Source organism: Pseudophryne corroboree, chromosome 9 (assembly GCF_028390025.1).
Source record: "Pseudophryne corroboree isolate aPseCor3 chromosome 9, aPseCor3.hap2, whole genome shotgun sequence".
In the NCBI taxonomy this organism is placed as follows: domain Eukaryota; kingdom Metazoa; phylum Chordata; class Amphibia; order Anura; family Myobatrachidae; genus Pseudophryne; species Pseudophryne corroboree.
This window is the reverse complement of record NC_086452.1, coordinates 158662478-158687793: the sequence shown is the minus strand read 5'-3', so window position 1 is coordinate 158687793 and position 25316 is coordinate 158662478. Positions and strand designations below refer to the sequence as shown.

Sequence of the window (25316 nt, the reverse complement as noted above, 5' to 3'; positions counted from 1 at the left end):
AGATGGAGTCTCTTCGAGCGGTGATCTCCAGTCTCGAAGGGGGAAATTTTATGGCGTCAGTTGACATAAAGGATTCTTACTAGCGTCACGCTAGGAAGAAATTTCCAGGGAAAATGGTCAAGCCAGGAATCTTGTCTCCACATAAATGTTCTCGAGTTGAGAGCCATTTACAACGGCCTGCAGCAAGCAAAGAACCTTCTTCAGGGTCGCCCTGTCCTAATCCAGTTGGACAACATAACAGCAGTGGCGTACGTAAACCGCCAAGGTGGAACAAGGAGCAGGGAGGAGGCCACAAGAATCCTACGCTGGGCGGAACAGCACGTGAGCAGCAGTCTTCCTCCCGGGAGTAGACAACTGGGAAGCAGACTTCCTCAGCAGACACGATCTCCATCCGGGAGAGTGGGCTCTTCATCAACAGGTGTTTGCAGAAGTGATAAAGCTTTGGGGACTTCCTCTGATAGACATGATGGCGTCTCGCCTCAACAAGAAGCTTCCGAGGTATTGTTCCAGGTCGAGGGACCCCCAGGCTAGCGCAGTGGACGCCCTGTTGTCTCCGTGGGTGTTTCCGTCGGTGTATGTGTTCCCTCCGCTTCCACTCATTCCGAAGGTGCTGAGGATCGTTCGACGAACAGGGGTTCAGGCGATACTCGTCATTCCAGATTGGCCACGGAGGGCCTGGTATCCGGATCTTCAAGAATTACTAGTGGAAAATCCCTGGCCGCTTCCTCTACGAGAGGACCTGTTGTTGCAGGGGCCCTGCGTGTTTCTGGACTTACCGCGGCTGCGTTTGACGGCGTGGAAGTTGAGCGCCAAATCTTAGCTCGGAAGGGTATTCCAGGGGAGGTCATCCCCACTCTCCTTTAAGCTAGGAAGGAAGTTACGGCAAAACATTATCACCGTATTTGGAGGAAATATGTTTCCTGGTGTGAGACCAAAGCAGCTCCAGCGGAGGTGTTTCACTTGGGTTGGTTTCTCCATTTTTTGCAGGCTGGCGTAGATGCAGGCCTGAAATTGGGTTCCATAAAAGTGCAGATTTCGGCTTTATCTATTTTCTTTCAGAAAGAATTGGCCGTCCTTCCCGAGGTTCAGACCTTTGTGAAGGGAGTGTTGCATATCCACCCTCCATTTGTGCCGCCGGTGGCGCCGTGGGATCTTAACGTGGTGTGGTGCCTGTGGCTACGGATGCTGTGGCGGCTGCAAAGTCTCTTGATGTGGTCAGTGCTTTGAAAATTTATGTCGCCAGAACGGCTTGTACCAGGACAACAGAAGCTTTGTTTGTCCTGTATGCTTCCAACAAGATTGGAAATCCTGCTTCTAAACAAACTATTGCTCGCTGGATTTGTAATACGATTCAACACGCTCATTCTTCGGCTGGGCTACCGTTGCCGAAGTCGGTAAAGGCCCATTCTACTAGGAAGGTGGGCTCTTCTTGGGCGGCTGCCCGAAGGGTCTCGGCACTTCAGCTTTGCCGAGCAGCTACGTGGTCGGGTTCAAACACATTTGCTAAGTTTTACAAGTTTGATACCCTGGCTGATGAGGACCTCATGTTTGCTCAACCGGTGCTGCAGAGTCGTCCGCACTCTCCTGCCCGGTCTGGAGCTTTGGTATAGACCCCATGGTCCTTTTTGAGTCCCCAGCATCCTCTAGGACGTAAGAGAAAATAGGATTTTAATACCTACCGGTAAATCCTTTTCTCCTAGTCTGTAGAGGATGTTGGGCGCCCTTCCGAGTGCGGACTGTTACTTGCAGTTGTTGTTTACTGGTTGTATTTGTTTACACATGGGATGTGTATTAGTTTATTCAGCTTGTTGCTGTTGTTGATTCATACGGTTATCTGGTTTTATACTAGTCCAGTTGTACGGTATGTTGTGGTGTGGGCTGGTATGTTTCTCACCCTTTGTTTGAACAAAAATCCTTTTCTCGAAATGTCCGTCTCTCCTGGGCACAGTTCCTATAACTGAGGTCTGGAGGAGGGGCATAGAGGGAGGAGCCAGTTCACACCCAGTTTAAGTCTTTATAGTGTGCCCAAGCTCCTGCGGATCCCGTCTATACCCCATGGTCCTTTTGGAGTCCCCAGCATCCTCTACGGACTAGGAGAAAAGGATTTACCGGTAGGTATTAAAATCCTATTATTTCTGCTGCGGGGTACACTGGGCTCCACAAGGATAGACATTGGGGGTGTAGAGTAGGATCTTGATCCTAGGCACCAACAGGCTCAAAGCTTTGACTGTTCCCAGAATGCACAGCGCCGCCTCCTCTATAACTCCGCCTCCCTGCACAGGAGCTCAGTTTTGTAGTTGGTGCTGCAGTAAGCAGGCACATAACAGAGGGGCTGCTCCAGGCAGCCCTAAGAAGAGCTTTTTTTGAAGAAAAAAGTGAAGACTTCAAGGGCAGCAGCGGTGGTAAATGTCAGAAGACATTCACTGCTGCAGCTCCAGCTCTCCCCAGCGGCGCTGTACACTCCCGAGCCCTGGTTGCCAGGTAACTACAGCAGGAGTCTCCGGTTTTCTTCACGTCAGGCACACACGACGGGGGCTCTCCGGGATCGCGTGGACGCACTTCGGGAGGTGGTGTGTGGGACCCGGTCTTTATTGCGATACGGCACGGTCAGTGGGAGGCGGGCCACGCGCGCTGGCGGTGGACACTGTGGCAGTACAGGCGATCCCACTAGATCACCAGGGCATGGGTGCAGGTCAGGTTTTCTCTCTAAACCATTTTCAGTAGCCCACAGTACCCAGTGGTTTTGCTAGCAGGAGGATAAGACTTAGACCTGAAGCCCCTCCCCCAGCCCCAGGGCGCCATTTCCCGCAAATGTTCCCGCCCTGGAGCTGCATATCTCTCTCTCCCTTACTCCCTGTCAGTGTCTGGGCGCCATTATCTCTCAGCTTCACTGTTCCTAGGACTGCTTGGGCAAATCCTCCTGTGTAAAGCCGCCTGGTTGTCAGTGCTGTGACTTTACAACATGACACTTAAGTATTCTACCTGCCTTTTTAGACAGTGCTAGTTAAGAAAGAGTGCATTTAGTCAGCGTTTTCTAGTACAATTACCCTGTGATATACATCCAGTTCTTACTGTGCAGTGTTATATCTATTGACTATATAGCTATATATATAAGCTAGTCCAGTGCAGTATCATTGTTAGTAATAACCTCTGCATTGTACAAACTGTGACTATCTGTGTGTGCATTAGATAGCTGAGTGGTGTCCATTTCGTGTCTTTCACTCAACTTGCTATCCCTATATTCTATAACCTGAGGGGGCTTGGTGCGTCAGGTTTTATATTGATATAGGATTTTCACAAAGATATACTTTAATACGTATTTTTCTCTGTGATTTAGTCACCATATCTCTCCTTTATCTCTGCTAGTGCAGACTACACTGCGCAGGGATTTGGGTAAGAGGTATTGTGCTGCTGCTGCCAATTGTACTGTGTTACCTGATACTGCAAGTTATATCATGTCTGCTTCTGAGGGTAACGGTTCTGGGGCTGAACACACTGCCGGTGTTGCTGAAGCCACAGATCCCTATGAGGAGAATATAGCAGCTGTGGGCTCTGGTTCTGGGGGCTCCTTGCCCCCCAGTGGGACTGTGGCAACGGAGGTACATAATGACCCACCGTGGGCCGCTTTTTCCACGCTCCTACATACGCTAGTTAATAAACTAACATCCCATATGGGACCCCTAATGCCGGTACAACCGTATGTGGTCCCTGCAGCTAACCCGCCGTGGGTGGTCGATTTATCTGCTCAATTGAAGAAGTTGAACCAGTCCCTGACTACTAAAAAGTCTGACCATCGCTCGCCTAAGTCCAAGGGGTCCTCTAAGCGAGCGCTTGTCTCCTCACAATCCACTGCTGTCTCTGACACCTCATCTGATGAAGACGGCACTTACACTGACCCCACAGGTTCTGACTCAGATACTGCTGATGGGGAGGGTAGTTCACATGTGGATGTTCCTGATCTTTTGGAGGCTATTAAGTTAATTCTACAGATTTCGGATGATCCTGAGCCATCCGTCCCTCCTAAGAAACCAGATAGGTTCAAGCGTCAGAAGGTGGTTTAACAAATTTTACCTCACTCTGATCACCTAGTGGATATACGTCAGGAACCCTGGGAAAACCCGGGTATGAAGTTTGTGCCTCAGAAGAAGATGCTGGCTCGCTATCCCCTCGCACCAGAGCTGTCTAAGAATTGAGAAACGCCTCCTCCAGTAGACTCACGTGTGGCTAGGATGGTGGTTTCCTCAGCTCTACCTGTCACTACCGTCACGTCTCTAAAAGAGCCTACGGATAAACGTGTGGAGGGTTGTCTTAAAGCGATTTACACCCTCACAGGTGCTGCACAAAGGCCCACTATTGCAGCAACATGGGCTGCAGAGGCTATTGAAGCATGGGCCTTGGAGTTAGAAGCTGAAATCTCTTCTGACCATGCTAGACAATGCTTGTCATATATTGTCACAGCTTCTCGCTATATTAAAGAGGCGGCTTCTGATGCCGGTATCCTAGCAGCCAAGGCCTTTACTATGTCAGTCCTGGCTCGCCGGATATTGTGGCTGAGATCCTGGTCTGTGGATCTGGACTCTAGAAAAACCCTGGAGGTACTCCCTTTCAAGGGAGATATTCTGTTTAGGGAGGACTTAAATAAGATAGTGGCTGACTTGGCTACTGCCAAAACTGCCTGTCTGCCAAGTACCTCTCCTTCTGTGTCGAAGGCTAAAGGTACTTCCTTTCGCCCCTTTCGTCCTTCAGGTAAAGCAAAAGGTCAGGCGTACAACAAGCAGGCCCGCACTTCCAAACCTGGTAAGCCAAAGCCAAAAAGAGCAGCTTCCAAGTCCGATAAGCCTGCCGCATGACGGGTCGGGCCTCCCCCTGGGGGATCCCAGGGTGTGGGGCCGGCTTCTAGGGTATACCCAGGAATGGTTGAAGACCACTTCAGATGCCTGGGTACGGGAAGTCGTCACTCGAGGTTACGCCATAGCCTTGAAAAACCGAACCCCTCATAGATTTGCCAGACAGACGTCCCGTTGGACCAGACAAAGGCAAACACTCTGCATTCGGTGGTACAGACCCTCCTGGATACAGAAGTCGTAGTACAGGTGCCTCTTGCGCAGAGGGGCCGGGGGTACTATTCTCCGCTGTTTCTAGTCCCGAAACCGAATGGGTCCTCCCGGCCCATTCTCAACCTCAAGGCATTGGACAGGTTTGTGAAGGTTTCCAAGTTCCGTATGGAAACCCTTCGCTCTATAGTTCTGGCTTTGGAACCTGGGGACTACATGGTCTCCCTGGACATACAGGATGCTTACCTACATATTCCTATAGCAGCTGAGGTTTGCTATTGGCAACCTCCATTACCAGTTTCGGGCGTTACCTTTTGGTTTAACAACGGCTCCGTGAGTCTTCACCAAAGTTATGGCGGTGATGACGGTGATACTCTGCCGTCAAGGGGTCAGGATACTGCCGTATCTGGACGACTTGTTAATCCTGGCAAATTCCCCAGAACTTCTCCTATGTCATCTAGATATGACAGTCCGGTTTCTACAAGCCCACGGGTGGCTCATCAACTGGAAGAAATCCTCCCTGATCCCTGCTCAGAGCATGGTGAATCTGGGAGCGCTATTGGACACTCACAACCAGAGGTTGTTCTTGTGTCAGGAGAAAGTCCTGAAGCTTCATTCTTTGCTTCCTTTCTCATCCGCAAGTGTCAATACATTCGGCGATGCAGGTGCTGGGCCTCATGGTATCAGCATTCGACATGGTGGAGTATGCTCAGTTCCATTCTCGCCCCCTCCAGAGGCTGATTCTAGCCAAGTGGGACGGCCTGCCTCACCGGATCAGGTCTCAAATGATCTCAGTGACTCCGGAGGTCCGTCTGTCGCGGCTCTGGTGGCTCCAGGACCAACAATTGTGCAGGGGCCGTCCCTTCTGGACAGAGCCGGCCCTAACCAATATGATGCCCTAGGCAAGATTTTGGCTGGTGCCCCCTAGCACCACCGCTGGTTCTGCCTCTGACCTTGCACCTCCTTCCCAGCACCATCACCCCTCACCCATAGCAGTCCTTATACCCCCTATATTTTAAATAGGAACAGTTCGCACATTTGACGCACAGCCCAAAAAGGGGCATCTTCTTGCTGGGAAGGGGCATGGCCACACAATAGTAACCCCAATTCCAATTACGCCACACAGCACTAAAACTTTATTCACATTTTATCTTGCGATAGTGTCCATAATTCATATTACATCCCACAGTAGTATCACTTTACCTTATAAACGTTACTCCTCACAGTAAAGCCCATTATTCACATTACATCACACTGAATTGCTCCTTATTAACATTACACCACACCTTATTGCTCTTTATTCACATTAGACGACACAGTAGTGCCCTTTCTATATGCAACACCACATAGTAGAGCACCTTATACACATAATGCCTCACATTAGTAATGCATTTATACACAATTCCACACAGTAATGCCCCTTACACATATGAGACACATTAATGTCCTTATAAACATAATGCGCCTTACACATTATGACAACCTTTATTAATGCCCTTTTACACATAATATACCTTACACATATGGCGCACATTATTAATGCCCTTATACACATAATGACACACATAGTGCCCCCTACACATTTGCTGCACATTATTAGTGCCCCTATACACATAATGACACACATACAGTAGTACCCTGTTACACATATGCCGCACATTATTAATGCCCTCATACACATAATGACACACATAGTGGCCCTTTACACATATGTTGCACATTATTAATGCATTTTTACATGACACACATAATGCTCCTTACACATATTCTGAACACTACTGCACAACCAACCCACTCACATACACACAGCACTCACACTTCCACTAACACTGTGACCTCTACCTCTGCTTGGATACAGATGTGTCCTCACAAATCTTGCATCAATGCTAACGTCGGGCACCTTTTCTTAATGAAAATGCATCTTATTTGCATTGCTATTGGCTAGGATGCACAAGCAGCTTCTGCTGATTAAACTGATATGCAGCATGCCTATATACTGTGTGAGACTGTGGCTGTATCTGCATATGAAATGCTACATACAGAATATAGGCATGCTGCATATCATTTTAATCAGCAGAAGCTGCTGATGCCCCTAGGCATATCAAATGCCCTAGGCAATTGCCTAGTTTGCCTATGCCTATGGCCGGCTCTGCTTCTGGATATCCAACTGGGTCCTGTTGACAACAGATGCCAGTCTAAGAAGTTGGGGCGCGGTGCTGGAGCAACACTCCCTTCAGGGTCGGTGGACCAAGGAGGAGTCCCTCCTCTCAATCAACATTCTGGAATTGCGGGCGGTCTTCAATGCATTGAACCTAGCCCAGCATTTAATTCACAACTGTCCTTTTCAAGAGTAGTCGGACAACGCCACCACAGTGGCTTACATAAATCATCAAGGCGGCACTCGAAGCCGTCTGGCAATCAAGGAAGTCTCACGGATTCTACATTGGGCGGAACGCCATCTACCGGTCATATCGGCAATCTTCATTCCGGGAGTCCTGAATTGGGAAGCGAACTTTCTCAGTCGTCAGGACGTACATGCCGGTGAGTGGGGCCTCCATCCAGAATTGTTTCGACTCCTAGTGGAAAAGTGGGGTTTTCCAGACGTAGATCTGATGGCGTCTCGACACAATCACAAGGTTCCGGTCTTCGGAGCAAGGACAAGGGATCCTCAAGCAGCACTCGTGGATGCGCTGGCGGTGCCGTGGAGGTTTTGGCTGCCGTACGTGTTCCCTCCGGTGTCACTCCTGCCCAGGGTAATTCGGAAGTTCAAGCAAGAAAAAGGAATTCTGCTTCTCATAGCTCCAGCGTGGCCCAGACGGCACTGGTTCTCAGACCTACAAGGCCTATCGTCAGAGCGTCCAATTCTACTTCCACAACGCCCAGAACTCCTCGTTCAGGGCATATGTGTCTACCAGGGCCTAGCCCGGCTGTTTTTGACGGCGTGGCTCTTGAAGCTTCCGTCTTAAGGGCTAAAGGGTTTTCTGAGGCGGTAATTCAAACTATGTTACAGGCCCGGAAACCGGCTTCGGCTCGGATTTACTATAGGGTCTGGCCTCCCTCAAGGTTCATATTTCTGCCTTGTCGGTGTGGTTTCAGAGAAAAATTGCGACCTTACCTGATGTGCATACCTTTACTCAGGGTGTGTTGCGTATCCAACCTCCCTATGTCCCGCCTGTGACTCCTTGGGACTTGCTGGTGGTTTTGGAGGCGTTACAAGAGTCTCCGTTTGAACCTCTTGGTTCAGCTGATCTTAAGTGGCTTTCCCTTAAGGTGGTGTTTCTGCTGGCTATTGCTTCAGCTAGAAGAGTGTTGGATTTGGGTGCCTTGTCCTGTAGTTTCCCATATCTGATATTTCACCATGACTGGGCGGTTCTTAGGACTCGTCCCGGATATTTACCTATGGAGGTTTCCTCGTTCCACCTTAACCAGGAGATTGTGGTTCTGGCACTCGTTTCTCCTGATCTGTCTCCCAAAGAGAAGTCTTTGGATGTGGCACGGGCTCTCCGTATCTATGTGAAGAGAACTGCTTCCATTAAGAAATCTGATTCTCTCTTTGTACTGTTTGGATTTCACAACGGGGCTGGCCTGCTCACAAGCAGACTTTGGCCAGATGGATTAGAATAGTGATTGCACATGCTTATGTGAGGGCTGGTCTGTCGGCTCATGCTCACATTACGGCCCATTCTACTCGGTCTGTTGGACCTTCTTGGGCGGCCCGCCGAGGTGCGACCCTTGAACAATTGTGCAAGGCGGCTACGTGGTCTTCAGTGAACACGTTCATAAGGTTCTATGCCTTCGATACTGCCGAATCCCAGGATGCTTCCTTTGGATGCCGGGTTCTTGTGCCCGCTACAGTGCGTCCCCTCCCATAAGGAACTGCTTTAGGACATCCCCAATGTCTATCCTTGTGGAGCCCAGTGTACCCCGCAGCAGAAAACGAGATTTATGGTAAGAACTTACCTTTGTTAAATCTCTTTCTGCGAGGTACACTGGGCTCCACAAGGCGCCCACCCTGATGCACTTAGCTTCTTTGGGTTGGTATGGCATTAGCCGCTGACACTTCTCCTGTCGTGAGAGTGTGGTGTATGTGGCTACTAACCGTTGTCGTCTCTTTTCCTGCTACTGCATTGGGCTGGTTAACTAAAAACTGAGCTCCTGTGCAGGGAGGCGGGGTTATAGAGGAGGCGGCGCTGTGCATTCTGGGAACAGTCAAAGCTTTGAGCTTGTTGGTGCCTCGGATCAAGATCCTACTCTACACCCCCAATGTCTATCCTTGTGGAGCCCAGTGTACCTCGCAGAAAGAGATTTAACAAAGGTAAGTTCTTACCATAAATCTCGTTTTATATGGCGCCACAAGGGTTCCGCAGCACCCAATTTCAGAGTACATAAACAAATAATCAAACAGGAAAACAGAAACTTACAGTTGACGACAATATAGGACAAGTACAGGGTAAAAAAACATAGTTACATCAGCAGATGACACTGGAATAAGTATCAGGTGGTAGAAGACCGTTGCATTTGGTGCAGTTGAAGATTATTAAAGTAAGAAAAGGATAAGAACATGAGGGAAGAGGGCCCTGCTCGTGAGAGCTTTCATTCTACATACTCTTGATGCCAGCTCCAGGCTGAAGCACTATGCCAGCTATGGGCAGTACTATTCTGTTTGCTCTGGACAGGAGGGATATGGTCATTAGGTCGACAGTCATTAGGTCGACCACTATTGGTCGACATGCATTAGACCACTATTGGTCGACATGACTTGAGTTTTTTTTTTTTACTCATTTTTTTAACTTTTTCATACTTTACGATCCACGTGGACTACAATTGAAAATGGTAAACTGTGCCGAGCGCAGCGGCTGCGGAGCAAGGAACCTTGCCCGAAGCATGGCGAGCCATGCGAGGGGACACGGTGCACTAATTGGGGATTCCCGTCACTTTCCGAAGAAAACAACACCAGTAAAAAACCTCATGTCAACCTTTTTCCATGTCGATCTATTGACCGTGTCGTCCTAGTGTCCATGTCGACCTACTGCATGTCGACCAATGGTGGTCAACCTAATGACTGTCGAACTAAGTGTAGTCGACCTAATGGCCCATACCCGGACAGGATATATTTGTCTGCTCTGGACAGTTCCAGGGAATTATACAATAGATTTGCCTTGACAGGCATCCCTGTGAAGAAGCCATATTGTTTGTATTTATTGAAATATTTATTTTTAATACTGTAGCAAAATACTTGTCATAATATGGAGGAAAAACCTGAATGAATAGAACAAAGTTTTACCTCAGAATCTGAGTTAAATTGGTCATAAGGTACTATGGGCCTGATTCAGAGATGGATGAAAACGCAATGCTGCATGCGTACTGATGTCTCAGTAGAAGAGACGCCTCCTGCATGTAGCTGCGATCCCAGCACTGCGACCAACCTCACACACAGGGATCCAACATCGTTGGCCAGGAACATCCCCATGCCGCCCCCCAAATGCCAGGCAGAGGCTTGGGGGAACTGCACACAGTATCGCAGGACTGGTTCTGCACATGCACAGAATGGGTCTTGCGCAGACCCCAAAACATTCGGAGATGTTCATTAATCGATGGATTAATGTACATCTCTGAACCAGGGGGGTCATTCCGAGTTGATCGCTAGCTGCATTTGTTTGCAGCGCAGCGATCAGGCCAAAAATTGGCAGTTAGCACGCGCGACGTACGGGCACAACGAACGATGCAGTTTTGCACAGGGTCTAGCGATGCATTTCAGTCACACTGGTTGCCACAGAGTGATTGACATGAAGTGGGCGTTTCTGGGTGGCAACTGACCGTTTTCAGGGAAATGTTCGGAAAAACGCAGGCGTGCCAGGGAAAACGCAGGCATGGCTGGGCGAACGCTGGGCGGGTGTGTGACGTCAAATCCGGAAATCAATAGTCTGAAGTGATCGCAAGCGCTAAGTTGGTTTTGAGCTACTCTGAAACTACACAAAAAATTTTTGCAGGCGCTCTGCGATAAAAACGTTCGCACTTCTGCTAAACTAATATACAATCCCAGTGGGCGGCGGCAAAGCGTTTGCACGGCTTCGTATTCTCACTGAAACTACTTTTCTCAGATGAGGGAGTGCTGGACACTGACATAGCCATAGCCAAGGGTTTTTATGTCCATTTTAACAATATGAGGATAACAACAGTGGCCCTCATTCCGAGTTGTTCGCTCGTTGCCGATTTTCTCAATATTGCGATTAGTCGCTTACTGCGCATGGTTCGCAGAGCGCATGCGCTTAGTTATTTTACTCAAAAGTTAGGTATTTTACTCACGGCATTACGAGGATTTTTCTTCGTTCTGGTGATCGGAGTGTGATTGACAGGAAGTGGGTGTTTCTGGGCGGAAACTGTCCGTTTTATGGGTGTGTGTGAAAAACGCTGCCGTTTCTGGGAAAAACGCGGCAGTGGCTGGAGAAATGGGGGAGTGCCTGGGCGAACACTGGGTGTGTTTGTGACGTCAAACCAGGAACGAAACTGACTGAACTGATCGCAGTGGCAGAGTAAGTGTCGAGCTACTCAGAAACTGCTAAGAAATTTCTATTCGCAATTTTGTGAATCTTTCGTTCGCAATTCTGCTATGCTAAGATACACTCCCAGAGGGCGGCGGCTTAGCGTGTGCAATGCTGCTAAAAGCAGCTAGCGAGCGAACAACTCGGAATGAGGGCCAGTGTGTCAGTTAGAGAGAGTGAGACTGCATCCTCATCCTTCAGTGCTGAGAGATAATCTGCCTCAGTGAGCAGTAGCCACCTCTAGCTGCTAGTGTGCTCTGTGCACATCCTAGCCTGCTGGACAGGTGCAGCTTCACTGTTAATGTCAGCAGGTTAGTAATGGAAAAATGTCACTTCCCTGCTTTCAGCGGAAAATCATATGCTTGCTGGCCAAGCCCACCAGCTGTTGCTAGTGTTGGGTACACACTACAGCGACATGACGGCAGATGCACCATTGCGCCAACAGAGCAACGGATTCAATTAAGCATCTACACTTATCAATCGGACAATCGATATGTTGTCCAGATGTCACAGCTGGGCAGGCATTTGAATTCAAATGCCCGCCTAGCTGTGCCGTCAGAGCTTGCAACAAGTGTAGGGAAGGTCACACTGCCAGATGCGCTGGCTTATCTGCATATACTGTATGGAACATCGGCTGTGCTGCACCGCTGATGCGAAATGTCTGTGAATGATGTAAATTTGGACTGCTGCACAACCTAATTCTAAACATAATGAGAGGTGGTACCATGCTGAGAAAAAAAATGAGAATCTATCTATCTATCTATCAATCTATCATCTTCCTTTTGACTTTGACTTTTAAACTTTTACTAGTAATCTATGGGCCAAAGAGTATTTCTAGAGATACTGTACTTTTGAGAGTTTATTGCCACTGTGGAACGCGGTGGAGCTTCAATAGGGACCTATGGATACGGTTGATTCTATTTCGGAGTGGGAGAAGGGACCTTCTGACATATCTAGGGGAGGAGACACGTCACCAGGGGGAGGAGCTACGGGCGAACAGGGTACCCGAAAAGTACGCTCGCCACGCTTCGGGCTCGGTGGCTCGCTCCGCTCTGCTTCGCTCGCCACCTGATTACTAAAGGTAATAGTTGGTGGCGTGGATAGTAGAGGAACTATCCCGCTGGCCTAGCTCCTCCCCCTTGTGTTGTGACTCCTCCCCCAGACGGAAAAGGTCCCTTAGCCCACTTGATTCTAGCATCTACCCTATGGACACTGGCTGGGGTGGATGGACAATGCCACTGGGGGATCTATTCAGATACACAATTTATGTATATTACATGGTCATGTTAATTAGGGACAGTGCGCAGCTATGCATTAGAGTGTGGCAGGGACCAAATGTTACCATGCAGGCTGGAAGATTACTAGTGTATAGTCTGATCACCCTGAATGATCTCATCCCACATTACATAGCAAGAAGAAATTCAACATCATTCTCCATTATGGTGGAGATTAGCAATATTTGTTAATCATTAATATAGATGGTTTCCATTATCATGCAGTTTTGGTTGGGCAGCACAGTCCTCATGGCATGTCACAATTTACAGAACAGCAGAGGCTGAGGTTATACAGTCTTGTGTAAATTAGTTGTGACAAATTAAGGTTTTGTGTTTTTTTGTCTGTAACAGAGAGAATGGTGTGTACGTGTACTGGATATTGGGGGTCATTCCCAGTTGATCGCTCGCTAGCAGTTTTTAGCAGCCGTGCAAACGCATTGTCGCTGCCCACTGGGGAGTGTATTTTAGCTTTGCAGAAGTGCGAACGCTTGTGCAGCAGAGCGCCTACAAAATGGTTTTGTGCAAAACAAGAGTAGCCCTGTAGTTACTCTTCGTGTGCGTTGATGTCACACACCCACCCAGCGAATGCTCAGCCACGCCTGCGTTTTTCTAAGCACTCCCTGAAAACGGTCAGTTGACACCCAGAAACGCCCACTTTCTGTCAAGCTCCTTGCGGCCGGCTGTGTGATTGGAATCGTCGCTACAACCAGTGCAAAACCACAATGGACTTTGTACCCATATGACGCGCGTGCGCATTGCGGACCATACACATGCGCAGATTAGCCATTTTTTCACTGATCGCTACGCAGCGAACAACGGCAGCTAGCAATCAACTCGGAATGACCCCCATTATGTGAGCTCACAAATGGACAGATAACACTCATTTCACCTTGTTCTGTCCTCCGGCAGTCACAGTTAGGTCAGGTTAAAGACAGAATTTGTCAAGTGAATATTATTTTTCTTGTTTCATGTTAATATATTCTATGTTTAGTATGGATATTACACCCAGGAAAAGTAAGCATTACAATAAGTAATTCAAAAGCATATATCATACAGTGACCATATTATCCCTTTTACCTGGGACGCTCATGGATTACGCAGGTTCTGTGATTGATTAAAGCCAGCTGAAATGTAGGCTTGAAGTCAGCCAGCCACAGAACCTGTGTAATCCATGAGCGTCCCAGGTAAAAGGGATAATATGGTCACCCTATATCAGACATTCCCAACCTCAGCCCCTGAGGCACAATAGCAATGACATCCATGCTTGAGCACAGGTGATTTAAGTAGTCCCTCATAGTTGATTTAACCATATGTGCTGAAGCCTGGATATCACTAAAACCTGCACTATTAGTATGCCTTGAGGACCGAGGTTGGGAATGCCTGGCAGACTTCAATGGCTGTGATCTTGCTGACTGCTGGAGTCAGTAAATCTAGCGATCTGCGTCACTGAAACTTAAGGGGAAATGTGGACAGTCATTATAAATAATATGTAAATAAATAGCAAAGGGACCTTACTGCCCGTACACACTTGCTGATTTTGAGCTCAAAGTAACTCACTGTGGGCATTTTGAGCTACTTAGAGCTCAAACTCGGCCAGTGTGTATGGGCGGGCGATTAGCGCCGAGGCGCGCTCCCGCATCATCGCTAGCTGCCGCCGTCCATCAGATTGTTTTACAAGCCGAGTGAATCACTTTCCATAGTCTCCTACTGTGAAAAGTGGTTCACCCATGTGTAGCTATACTACAGGTGGACACAATCTGCTTCCAGGATCACTGGTAAATACCTCACATCTGCAATCTTTCGGTTTTATGCAAAAAATAACCGATTAGTGATGGACATCTCCAGTGACTTTGGTCTCCTTGAGTGTTACTAATCGCCAAATGTGGACTTACCAATAATTCAGGCACCTTGTGGCATTTATTATCGCATATTTTATTCATTTAGAACAAACAATATATCTATTTTTTTCTTTTATATGTCTATACATGTGAAATAAATGTGATATTTTATCTATTAAGCCTTTTGGATATTAGATTGTGTTTTTACATACATGATCAGCCAGCGCTGGTAGTTTTTTCTTTTTCTTGTATCTCACACTTACCCCGTTCCAGGCAATAGGGTGGGTGGGGAATACAAAAAAACAAGCTATGTCCCAATTAATTTTACACCATTGTAGAACTCATTCTAGGAAATGTATTGTGTGCTCACAAACATAAGCTAATGAGGTTTTAAAAATCAGTTTAATACTGTGGGGCAGATGTATTAAGCCTGGAGAAGTGATACAGCAGTGATAAGTGCAAAGCGATAACGCACCTGCCAATCAGCTGCAATATGTAAATTAACAGGTAGGAGCTGATTGGCTGGTGCGTTATCACATTGCACTTATCACTGCTTTATCACTTCTCCAGGCTTAATACATCTGCCCCACTGTGTTCCATACATATAGGCCCTCATTCCGAGTTGATCGGTCGCAAGGCGAATTTAGCAGAGTTACACACGCTAAGCCGCCGCCTACTGGGAGTGTATCTTAGCATCTTAAAATTGCGACCGATGTATTCGCAATATTGCGATCACAAACTACTTAGCAGTTTTAGAGTAGCTCCACACTTACTCTGCCTGTGCGATCAGTTCAGTGCTTGTCGTTCCTGGATTGACGTCACAAACACACCCAGCGTTCGCCCAACCACTCCCCCGTTTCTCCGGCCACTCCTGCGTTTTTTCCGGAAACGGTAGCGTTTTCATCCACACGCCCATAAAACGCCGTGTTTCCGCCCAGTAACACCCATTTCCTGTCAATCACATTACGATCGCCGGAGCGATGAAAAAGCCGTGAGTAAAAATACTATCTTCATTGTTAAATTACTTGGCGCAGTCGCAGTGCGAATATTGCGCATGCGTACTAAGCGGATTTTCATTGCGATGCGATGAAAAATACCGAGCGAACGACTCGGAATGAGGGCCATAGTTTGCTTAATCTAACCAAATGGTTTTTTGATATAATAGTTGGTTGAGTCCCCAGAAAACATTGTAATATTCCCTACAGTTGACAGCACAAAATGGCCAATCCAGCTGCAAAGAAGACTGAGGCCTGGAGCACCACTGTGATTGTGAGCAACACTTTGCAGGTATTGTGCACTTATACGGACATTTTAACATACACATGGGGTGATTCAGACCTGATCACTGGGATGCTAAATTTGTTGTCCTGTGTTCAGAGAGTCACCGCCCAAGGGGAGTGTATATTCGCCGTGCAAGTGTGCGATCGCATGTGTACGCCGAGCTGCAAAAAATCCCTCAGTCAGCGGACAGCTGCAAATCCATTTACACCTCACTCACCATTGAATGATTTTTCCAGTGTGTGCAGTCTGTGCGCTGCCCAGGACTTACTCCTACAGTGCGATGAGAACAGGCTGATCTGGTCCAGAGCTGACATCACACACCCTCCCTTGAAACGCTTGGGAAAGCCTGCGTTTTCCCTGACACTCCCAGAAAACGGTCAGTTACCACCCACGAATGGCCTCTTCCTGTCAATCAGCTTGCGAATGGCTGTGCGATTGATATTTTCGCACTAGCCTATCGCTGTCCGGCAATGCCTGTTGCATTGCGGTCTATGGGGGTAATTCCAAGTTGATCACAGCAGGAATTTTGTTAGCAGTTGGGCAAAACCATGTGCACTGCAGGGGAGGCAGATATAACATTTGCAGAGAGAGTTAGATTTGGGTGGGTTATTTTGTTTCTGTGCAGGGTAAATACTGGATGCTTTATTTTTACACTGCAAATTAGATTGCAGATTGAACACACCACACCCAAATCTAAGGTGTGTACACACGGTGAGATAAATCTGTAAGATTTTGACTATATAGTCAAAATCTTATGAAAAGTTAGTGCATATCTCATGGTGCTAGGCAGCTTGCGAAACAGATTCGATCCCGATGCTCGCTCCCGTGGGGTCGGTATCGTAAGGCTAGATAGACTGTGCAGGCAAGTCAATCTTGACTATCTAGTGTACAATCTAGTACAAAGTATAGTCAAAATTGGCACTTAGTCAAAATCGTACATAGACAAAATCTCAAGCACAGATAGTCAAAATCTGTACAATCTGTGCTATCTGGGCTCTGGGGGAGTTCAAGGGAAATCGCATAGTCAAAATCGAACATAGCAGAGATCTCACCGTGTGTACACACCCTAACTCTCTCTGCACATGTTACATCTGCCTCCCCTGCACTGCACATGGGGGGTAATTCCAAGTTGATCGCAGCAGGAAATGTTTTAGCAGTTGGGCAAAACCATGTGCACTGCAGGGGAGGCAGATTTAACATGTGCAGAGAGAGTTAAATTTGGGTGTGGTGTGTTCAATCTGCAATCTAATTTGCAGTGTAAAAATAAAGCAGCCAGTATTTACCCTGCACAGAAATAAAATAACCCACCCAAATCTAACTCTTTCTGCACATGTTATATTTGGGTTCACTACGATATGCCGGCGGTCGGGCTCCCGGCGACCAGCATACCGACGCCGGGAGCCCGGCCGCCGGCTTACCGACAGTGTGGTGAGCGCAAATGAGCCCCTTGCGGGCTCGCTACGCGCGCCACACTATTTTATTCTCCCTTCCGGGGGGGTCGTGGACCCCCACGAGGGAAAATAAGTGTCGGTATGCCGGCTGTCGGGATCCCGGCGCCGGTATACTGTGCGCCGGGATCCCGTCAGTCGGCATACTGAAGACCACCCGTTATATCTGCCTCCCTTGCAGTGCACATGGTTTTGCCCAACTGCTAAAAAATTTCCTGCTGCGATCAACTTGGAATTACCCCCTGTAGCTGATCGCCAGCTGTGTGAAAATGCACAGCAGTGATCAGGTCTGAATCATCCCCACTATTTTATAGCACAATTTCCAAAAATTAAAAATCTGTTTCTGAAATACAGGATTAATTGTGAAATGTAAATAAAATGACACAACTACCCAAGTAAAGTGACTTCCCTCTTCATTTTAATAGATACTTCATGAAATTTGATTCACTGTGAAGAAAAAGGGGGAAAAGCAGCTTGACCAGTTCTGCCATATAGATTATGGAGTGAATTTAATTTCAGATGCTCTATCTTTTTTATAATTAGCATAGATCCTGTCAGACTGTATCCACCATCCACTACATGAAAATATACTGAGTATACATGCGCATACGTCCCAACATGACCCTCTCCAGGAGGGACACAATGCTCTGCTTCTGGACTTTTTTCTTAAGTTATGATTGCTGTCACCTGTGCTGAACAGGTTAATGGAAAAGAAAGGTGTTTCAGCCAGGTGCCTGCAATCATAAATTAAGAGGGAAGTCCAGGAGCAGAGCATTCTGTCCCTCCTGGAGGGGGTCATGTTGGGAGGTATGCATGCGGATTACCATGTAATTCATGCAGCATGTTCACATACCCTCCAACATGACCCGCCACACTAGGTACAAAATGATCTGTTTCTGGACTTCCCTCTTAATTTATTATTGCCATCACCTGTGAAGAAACAGCTTTTTTATCATTTAACTAGTTCAACACAGGTGATGGAAATCATAAATTAAGAGGGAAGTCCAGAAACAGAACATTTTGTACCTAGTGGGGCGGGTCATGTTGGAGGGTCTGTGTTCATTTGTTTTTGAATGTTAATGACTATTCTGGTCACCTTAATTATGTTTGGTCTTTCACATCTGTTCATACTAATTATAAGTGGTCTTTCTCATCTGTAAATCCTAGTTATGTGTGGTCTGGCTGATCTGCTCATCCTAATTACTGTATGTGTAGTCTGGGTGACCTGGTCATCCAGACGTCGCATGCAGGGCTACCATCAGAAATTGTGGGGCCCAGGACTGACAAAATAGGCAGCACCCCACCTTTCCTCCCTGGAAAAAATTAAATAAAATAAAAAATAAATATATTTTTTTTAAAAATAGAATAAAACACCTATGCACATGCGAAGCCATATTATGCCCTTTGCACCATTATGTCTGCACAATAATGCTACTGACACCATATTATGCCCCACACAGTATTGCCCCTGACACCATATTATGCCGCCACATTAATGCTGCCAGAACCTGCTCGTTGTCAGGGGTTCTGCTCGTTCTCAGGGTTTATACCCGTTGTGAGGAGATTCCCCCACCCGCTGCTGCGGGTCTGTAGTCTAGATGGGGGCCTCTGTTCGCACCTGCATGCTTCTAAGTATTGAAGACGTCCAAAATGGCCACCGCCTCAGAGGAGACAGTTATTAAAGATACTAGAGGAGGCTCCTCTAGTATCTTTAATAACTGTCTCCTCTGAGGCGGCGTCCATTTTGGGAGGGATATTGTCAAGAGGGCAGCAGACAGACAGGGACACGGATGGGGACTGGCAGGCGGACGGTGGCATGAGCTTCCCGAGCTCTTCCTTCTCTGTCAGAGAGTTTGGGGCTGTGACAGCTGTGCCCCCAGAACCCCCTTGATGGTGGCCCTGGTCGTATGAAATACAGAGCTATATTGCAGCATCAGTAATATTCTGGCATTGATCTTTGAGCCACAGATTAAACAATCGACCATGTGATAAACTGACACAGTTCATGAAGCATTGTCCATTTAGAATTTAGCATTAAAAACCCTCAAAATGCTCTTCTGAACATGCTCTTAATGGATCATAATTTTATTAGATGTATATAAAGAACATTTTACAAAACCACCTAATTATGTCTCAAGTTAGGAGATCAACCGACATTACTTCTGCAACATGACAGTCATTCTAGCACGTGATGGAATAATAAATGGGCACACACATACATGCCACCTGTACACAATAATATGCCATAGTTGCCTACTCTCCCGCATTTTGCAGGAGACACTCCCTGAAATAGGCGCAATCTCCCTGACTCCTTGAATAGTGCATCAATCTCCCTGATTACACCTTATCCCCATTATGCAGCTGTTACATTTTTTTGGGGGGAAATAAATCAGAGATACATACATTCAAATGGGCTCATCAGCGCAATTCCCCTGCATTGGTTATAAGACCCAATGATCCCTATTACTACATGCATTTTAAATAAGATTTCTCATGGCCACTTACAGTATATGATACCTCTTGTAAAACACAATACTCAAATAAATCATGAAAAATATCAGTGTCTTTTCTTCAACAAGTAGATCTTACTTTGGGGCTCATTTACATTTGGATGTAAGTCATTTTTAGGACAGGCCTCAGATGTAGCTGTACATGTCCGCACTGATACGTGTTACTTTCACAGTCTCCCTGAAATGCTTTTTCAAAAGTAGGCGGTATGTAATATGCTCACTCCATATGTCTCCATGTTATAGAAACCTACACGTGATAGCTGGTTTTCCTTCTTAGCATGTTTATTCAATTGATCAGGTTATTGCTGTTTCTGCTGCGGGGTACACTGGGCTCCACAAGGATTCACATCAGGGGGTGTAGAGTAAGATCTTGATCCGAGGTACCAACAGGCTCAAAGCTTTGACCTTCTTCCCAAGATGCACAACGCCGCCTCCTATATCACCCCACCTCCCTGCACAGGAGCTCAGTTTGTAGTTGGTGCCGGCAGCCTATTCTTAGCTTTAAATTTGACAGAAAAGAAGAAGAATCTACAAGGGGTGCAGCAGGCTATGTCTAAAAGACGTCTCTGGTGCAGCTCCATCACCCCCAGCGGCGCTGTATACTCCCACGCCCTGGTTGCCGGGTCACTGCAGCGGAGGCTCCGGTCTCTTCCAAAGGTCAGTCACACACACTCCAACCTCCCGGATCGCGAGGCCACTGACAAGGGGGAGGTAAGGGGCTTCTGTGCCCGCACTGTATCGCGATCCAGCACGGCCGTAGGAGGTGGGCCGCGGGCGCGCTGGCGTGGACACTGATTACTGGGCAGCCGCTCCACTAGCCACCAGGGACAGTTAAGGGGCACAGGTCTGGGGGGGTTTAACCCCGCTTATTACTGCCCGCAGCGCCCGGTGGGGATGCCAGCAGGGGGAGCAGATCGGACCTGAGGCCCCTCCCCCCAGGGCGCCATTTCTGCAATGTTCCCGCCCTGGAGCTGCATATCTCCCTCACTCCTGACCAATGGCCATCATAGCTTGAGCTGCGCTGTTTCTAGGATGGCTAGGGCAAATCCTCCTCAGTAGAACCACCTAATTGCCAGTGCTGTGCTTCTTACAGGACTCTTAAGTATTCTACCTGTCACTGGAACAGTGATAGTTAAGAAAGAGGGCATACATTCAGGGTTGTGTGGTACAAACACCCTGTGATATACATCCAGTGTTTACTGTGCATTGTTATATCTATTGTTAACACATATAGCCATACTCAGTGGTTGAAGTGGAAATTTTGAAGTTGGGGTATGCAAAAGTCAAGGATGCAATTATGTGCGCGCCGAAGGCGCGCGCGCGCTCCAGAGAAAGGAGCCTGGTCACCCAAAAGGGTGCCCCTTTCACCTTATAGCACACGGTACGAGCCAAAATTCACATTGTAGCACACTGAATGAGCCGAAATTCACATTGTAGCACACTGAATGAGCCGAAACTCACATGAATGAGCCGAAACTCACATTGTAGCACACTGAATGAGCCGAAATTCACATTGTAGCACATTGTAGTGCCAGATCCACAAATTCCCCACACAGTGCCAGATCCACAAATGCCCACACTGCAAATGCCCCCTCAGTGCCAGATCCACAAATGCCCTCTCAGTGCCAGATCCACAAATGCCTCCTCAGTGCCAGATCCATAAATGCCCCCACAGTGCCAGGTACACAAATGCTTCCACAGTGCCAGGTATACAAAAGCCCCCACAGTGACAGGTATACAAATGCCCCCACAGTGCCAGATCCACAAATGCCCCCACAGTGCCAGGTATACAAATGCCCCCACAGTGCCAGATCCACAAATGCCCCCACAGTGCCAGGTATACAAATGCCCCCACTGTGCCAGATCCACAAATACCCCCACAGTGTCAGATCCACAAATGCCCCCACAGTGCCACATCCACAAATGCCCCCACAGTGCCAGGTATACAAATGCCCCCTCAGTGCCAGGTATACAAATGCCCCCTCAGTGCCAGGTATACAGATGCCCCCACAGTGCCACAGCATGGCAGCAGAAAAACACTTACTGTAGGTTAATTTAATGAAAGTAGTGAGGATGGCGGGCGGGCTTCAGCGGTGATGTGGCTAGTGGTCGCCAGCGGCGGTGTGGGGTGCGGGCGGTCTCCAGCGGCGGTGTGGGGTGCGGGCGGTCTCCAGCGGCGGTGTGGGGTGTGGGCGGGCTTCTGCGGCGGTGTGGGGTGTGGGCGGGCTCCAGCGGTGGTCTGGCCGGTGGGCTCCAGCGGTGGTCTGGCGGTGCGGGCAGGCTCCAACGTTGGTGTTGCGGGCGGGAGGGCGGCTACACGTGGACACTGACGTAGTAGTGCTGCTGATTACTAGGCTGGCCACTCCTCCCCGCCCCTGCTGCTTCTCTGTGCTGGCTCGAGGCTGCACGCAGCGCACACTGCAGTGCAAATTAAAATAAATAAATAAATACTTCCGGGTCTGTGGAGAAGTGGCGGTATACCATACCGCCGTATACCGCCCCACTTCGACCACTGGCCATACTGAGTATTACTTTGTATTGCTAGTCCAGTGCAGTTTTATGGTACATAATTTCTGCATGGTACGTGTGTGACTATATCTGTGTGTGTGCATGTAGCTGCTGCGTGGTTGCCTTATTGCAAGGTATTTCACTCAGCGTGCTATTCCTATATTGCTATACCTGAGGGGGCAATGTGTTTCAGGTTTTTCTTTCGGTTTAATATAGGATTGTATCACAAGATATACTGACGGTGTATTTTTACTTGTGATTTATAGTCACCATATAATCTATATCTATTGAACTCACAGTCTGTGCTACCTTAGGCACGCTTTAATGAGAGTTCTAGATGGGTATATTGCCGTTACACTTTGTACCTCGTTGCCCAATACTGTGCACATAGTTATGTCTGCTACACGTGGCAATGGTGGTCATTCCGAGTTGTTCGCTCATTGCCGATTTTCGCTATGCTGCGATTTGTTGCTAAATGCGTATGCGCATGGTACGCAGAGCGCATGCGCTAAGTTATTTAACTAAAAACTTAGCAGTTTTGCTGTTGTTCGTGCAGCGCTATTCAGTTGCACTGCTGATCGGTAAATGATTGACAGGAAAGGGGCGTTTCTGGTTGGTAACTGAGCGTTTTCCGGGAGTGTGCTAAAAAATGCAGGCGTGTCAGGGAAAAATGCGAGAGTGGCTGGAGAAACGGGGGAGTGGCTGCCCGAACGCAGGGCGTGTTTGTGACGTCAAACCAGGAACTAAACGGACTGAGCTGATCGCAATCTAGGAATAGGTCTGGAGCTACTCAGAAACTGCAAGAAAATATTTAGTAGCAATTCTGCTAATCTTTCGTTTGCTATTCTACTATGCTAAGATACACTCCCAGAGGGCGGCGGCCTAGCGTTTGCAATGCTGCTAAAAGCAGCTAGCGAGTGAACAACTCGGAATGACCACCAATGACGCTGGGGTTTCTCCCATACTGCGTGGTAGTGAGGCCACAGACGTGATGGAGGAAACTTTGGCAGCTGAGAGTTCTGGTTCAGGGGGTTCCTTACCCCCCAATAGGTCGGTAGCACCTGGGGCATCACAGGGCCCAACTTGGGCTACGTTTTCCATGCTGTTAAACACGCTTGTAACTAAATTGGCACCCCCCTGTGGGACCATCTGTGCCGATGCAGCAGTTTATGGTCCCTGCTATTAATCCACCATGGGCAGATCAAATCTCAACTCAGTTACAGCATTTGAACCGGTCACTGACTAAATCTAAGTGTCACTTTCGCCCGCCTAAGACTAAGTCGTCTTCTAAATGGGCCATTACCTCCACCCAATCCACTGCTATCCCAGACACTTCCTCTAAGGAGTATGGTACATTTACTGATCCCACAAGACACTGACACAGATGTTTCTGATGGGGAAGGGAAATCATTGGTGGATGTCCCGGATGTGATTGAAGCAATTAGGCTCATTCTTCAGGTGTTTGATGTTCCTGAGCCTGAGACTGTCAAAGGCCGAATAGGTTTAAACGTAAGAAGGTAGTTAAACAAGTTTTACCTCATTCTCAACTCCTGGCTGACACATGTCAGGACTCATGAGATAATCTGGGAACGGAATTCACACCGTATAAGAGACTGTTGGCTCGCTATCCTCTCTCTGCGGAGCTATGTAAAATATTGGGAAACTCCTCGCCATGTAGATTCTCATGTGGCGCGTTTGGTAGTTTCTTCTGCTCTGCCAGTAACTTCCATCACCTCTCTGAAGGAACTGACGGATAGACACGTGGAGGGTTCTTTGAAAGCGTAGGCCAACCACTGCAGCAACTTGGGCTACTGAAGCTGTTGAGGCGAGGGTTCAGACGCTAGAGGCAGAGTAGCCTTCCAATGCATCTGAGCATGCTCGACAATGTCTCTCGTATATTACCATGGATTCTCTGTACCTCCCAGGGTGCTGGTGGCCAAGCTACTATTACGTCCGTCTTGGCCAGACGTATCCTTTGGTTGAGATCCTGGTTGGTGGATATGGATTCCAAGAAGACCCTGGAGGTGCTTCCTTTCAAGGGAGACATTCTCTTTGGGGAAGACCTCAATAAGATTGTGGCTGATCTGGCTGCTGCTAAAACAGCTTGCCTACCTAGTACGGCTCCTTCAACACAGAAGGCTAAAAGTACTTTCCCTTGGCCCTTTTGTCCTCCAGGTAAAGCAAAAGGTCAGGCGTACCCAAAGCAAGCTCGTGCTTCCAGACCTGCCAAGCCCAGACCGAAGCATGCCTGGGCTGCCCGTCAGCTGGCTTCCAAAACTGACAAGCCTGCCGCATGACGGGGCAGGCCTCCCTCTGGGGGATCCCAAGGTGGGGAGCCGACTTCTAGGTTTTACCCAGGAATGGTTGAAGACCACTTCAGATTCCTGGGCGAGGGAAGTAGTCGCTCGAGGTTACGCCATACCCTTCAAGAATCATCCCCCGCAGCAGTTTTGCCTGACAGATGTGCCTCTGGATCCGGCAAAAGCAAACACGTTGCATTCAGTGGTACATTCCTTCCTAAACACAGGAGTGGTAGTACAGGTGCCTCTGGCTCCGAGAGGCAAGGGGTATTATTCACCACTGTTTCTAGTCCCGAAACCGAACGGGTCCTCGCGGCCCATTCTCAATCTGAAGTCCTTGAACAAGCATGTGCGGATCTCCAAGTTTCGTATGGAAACTCTGCGCTCTACTGTTCTGGCCATGGAGCCTAGGAACTATATGATCTCCCTGGACATACAGGATGCCTACCTGCATATTCCTATTGCGGTATCTCATCAACAGTACCTGCAGTTTGCGGTGGGAAACCTTTATTACCAATTTCGGGTGTTACTCTTTGGTTTGACAATGGCTCCCCGAGTTTT

The 25316-nt window shown here is 48.0% G+C and overlaps 1 protein-coding gene across 1 annotated transcript in view; it reads left to right on the top strand.

Annotated features, from left to right (window-relative positions):
- Nucleotides 1–25316, top strand: part of C9H1orf146 (chromosome 9 C1orf146 homolog) — a 150460-nt gene that overhangs the window by 5168 nt on the left and 119976 nt on the right. Inside the window, exon 2 of the mRNA XM_063938750.1 lies at nucleotides 15914–15995. Coding sequence (XP_063794820.1) covers nucleotides 15927–15995 — 69 coding nt within the window. The 5' untranslated portion in view covers nucleotides 15914–15926. The remainder of the gene's footprint in view (nucleotides 1–15913; nucleotides 15996–25316) is intronic.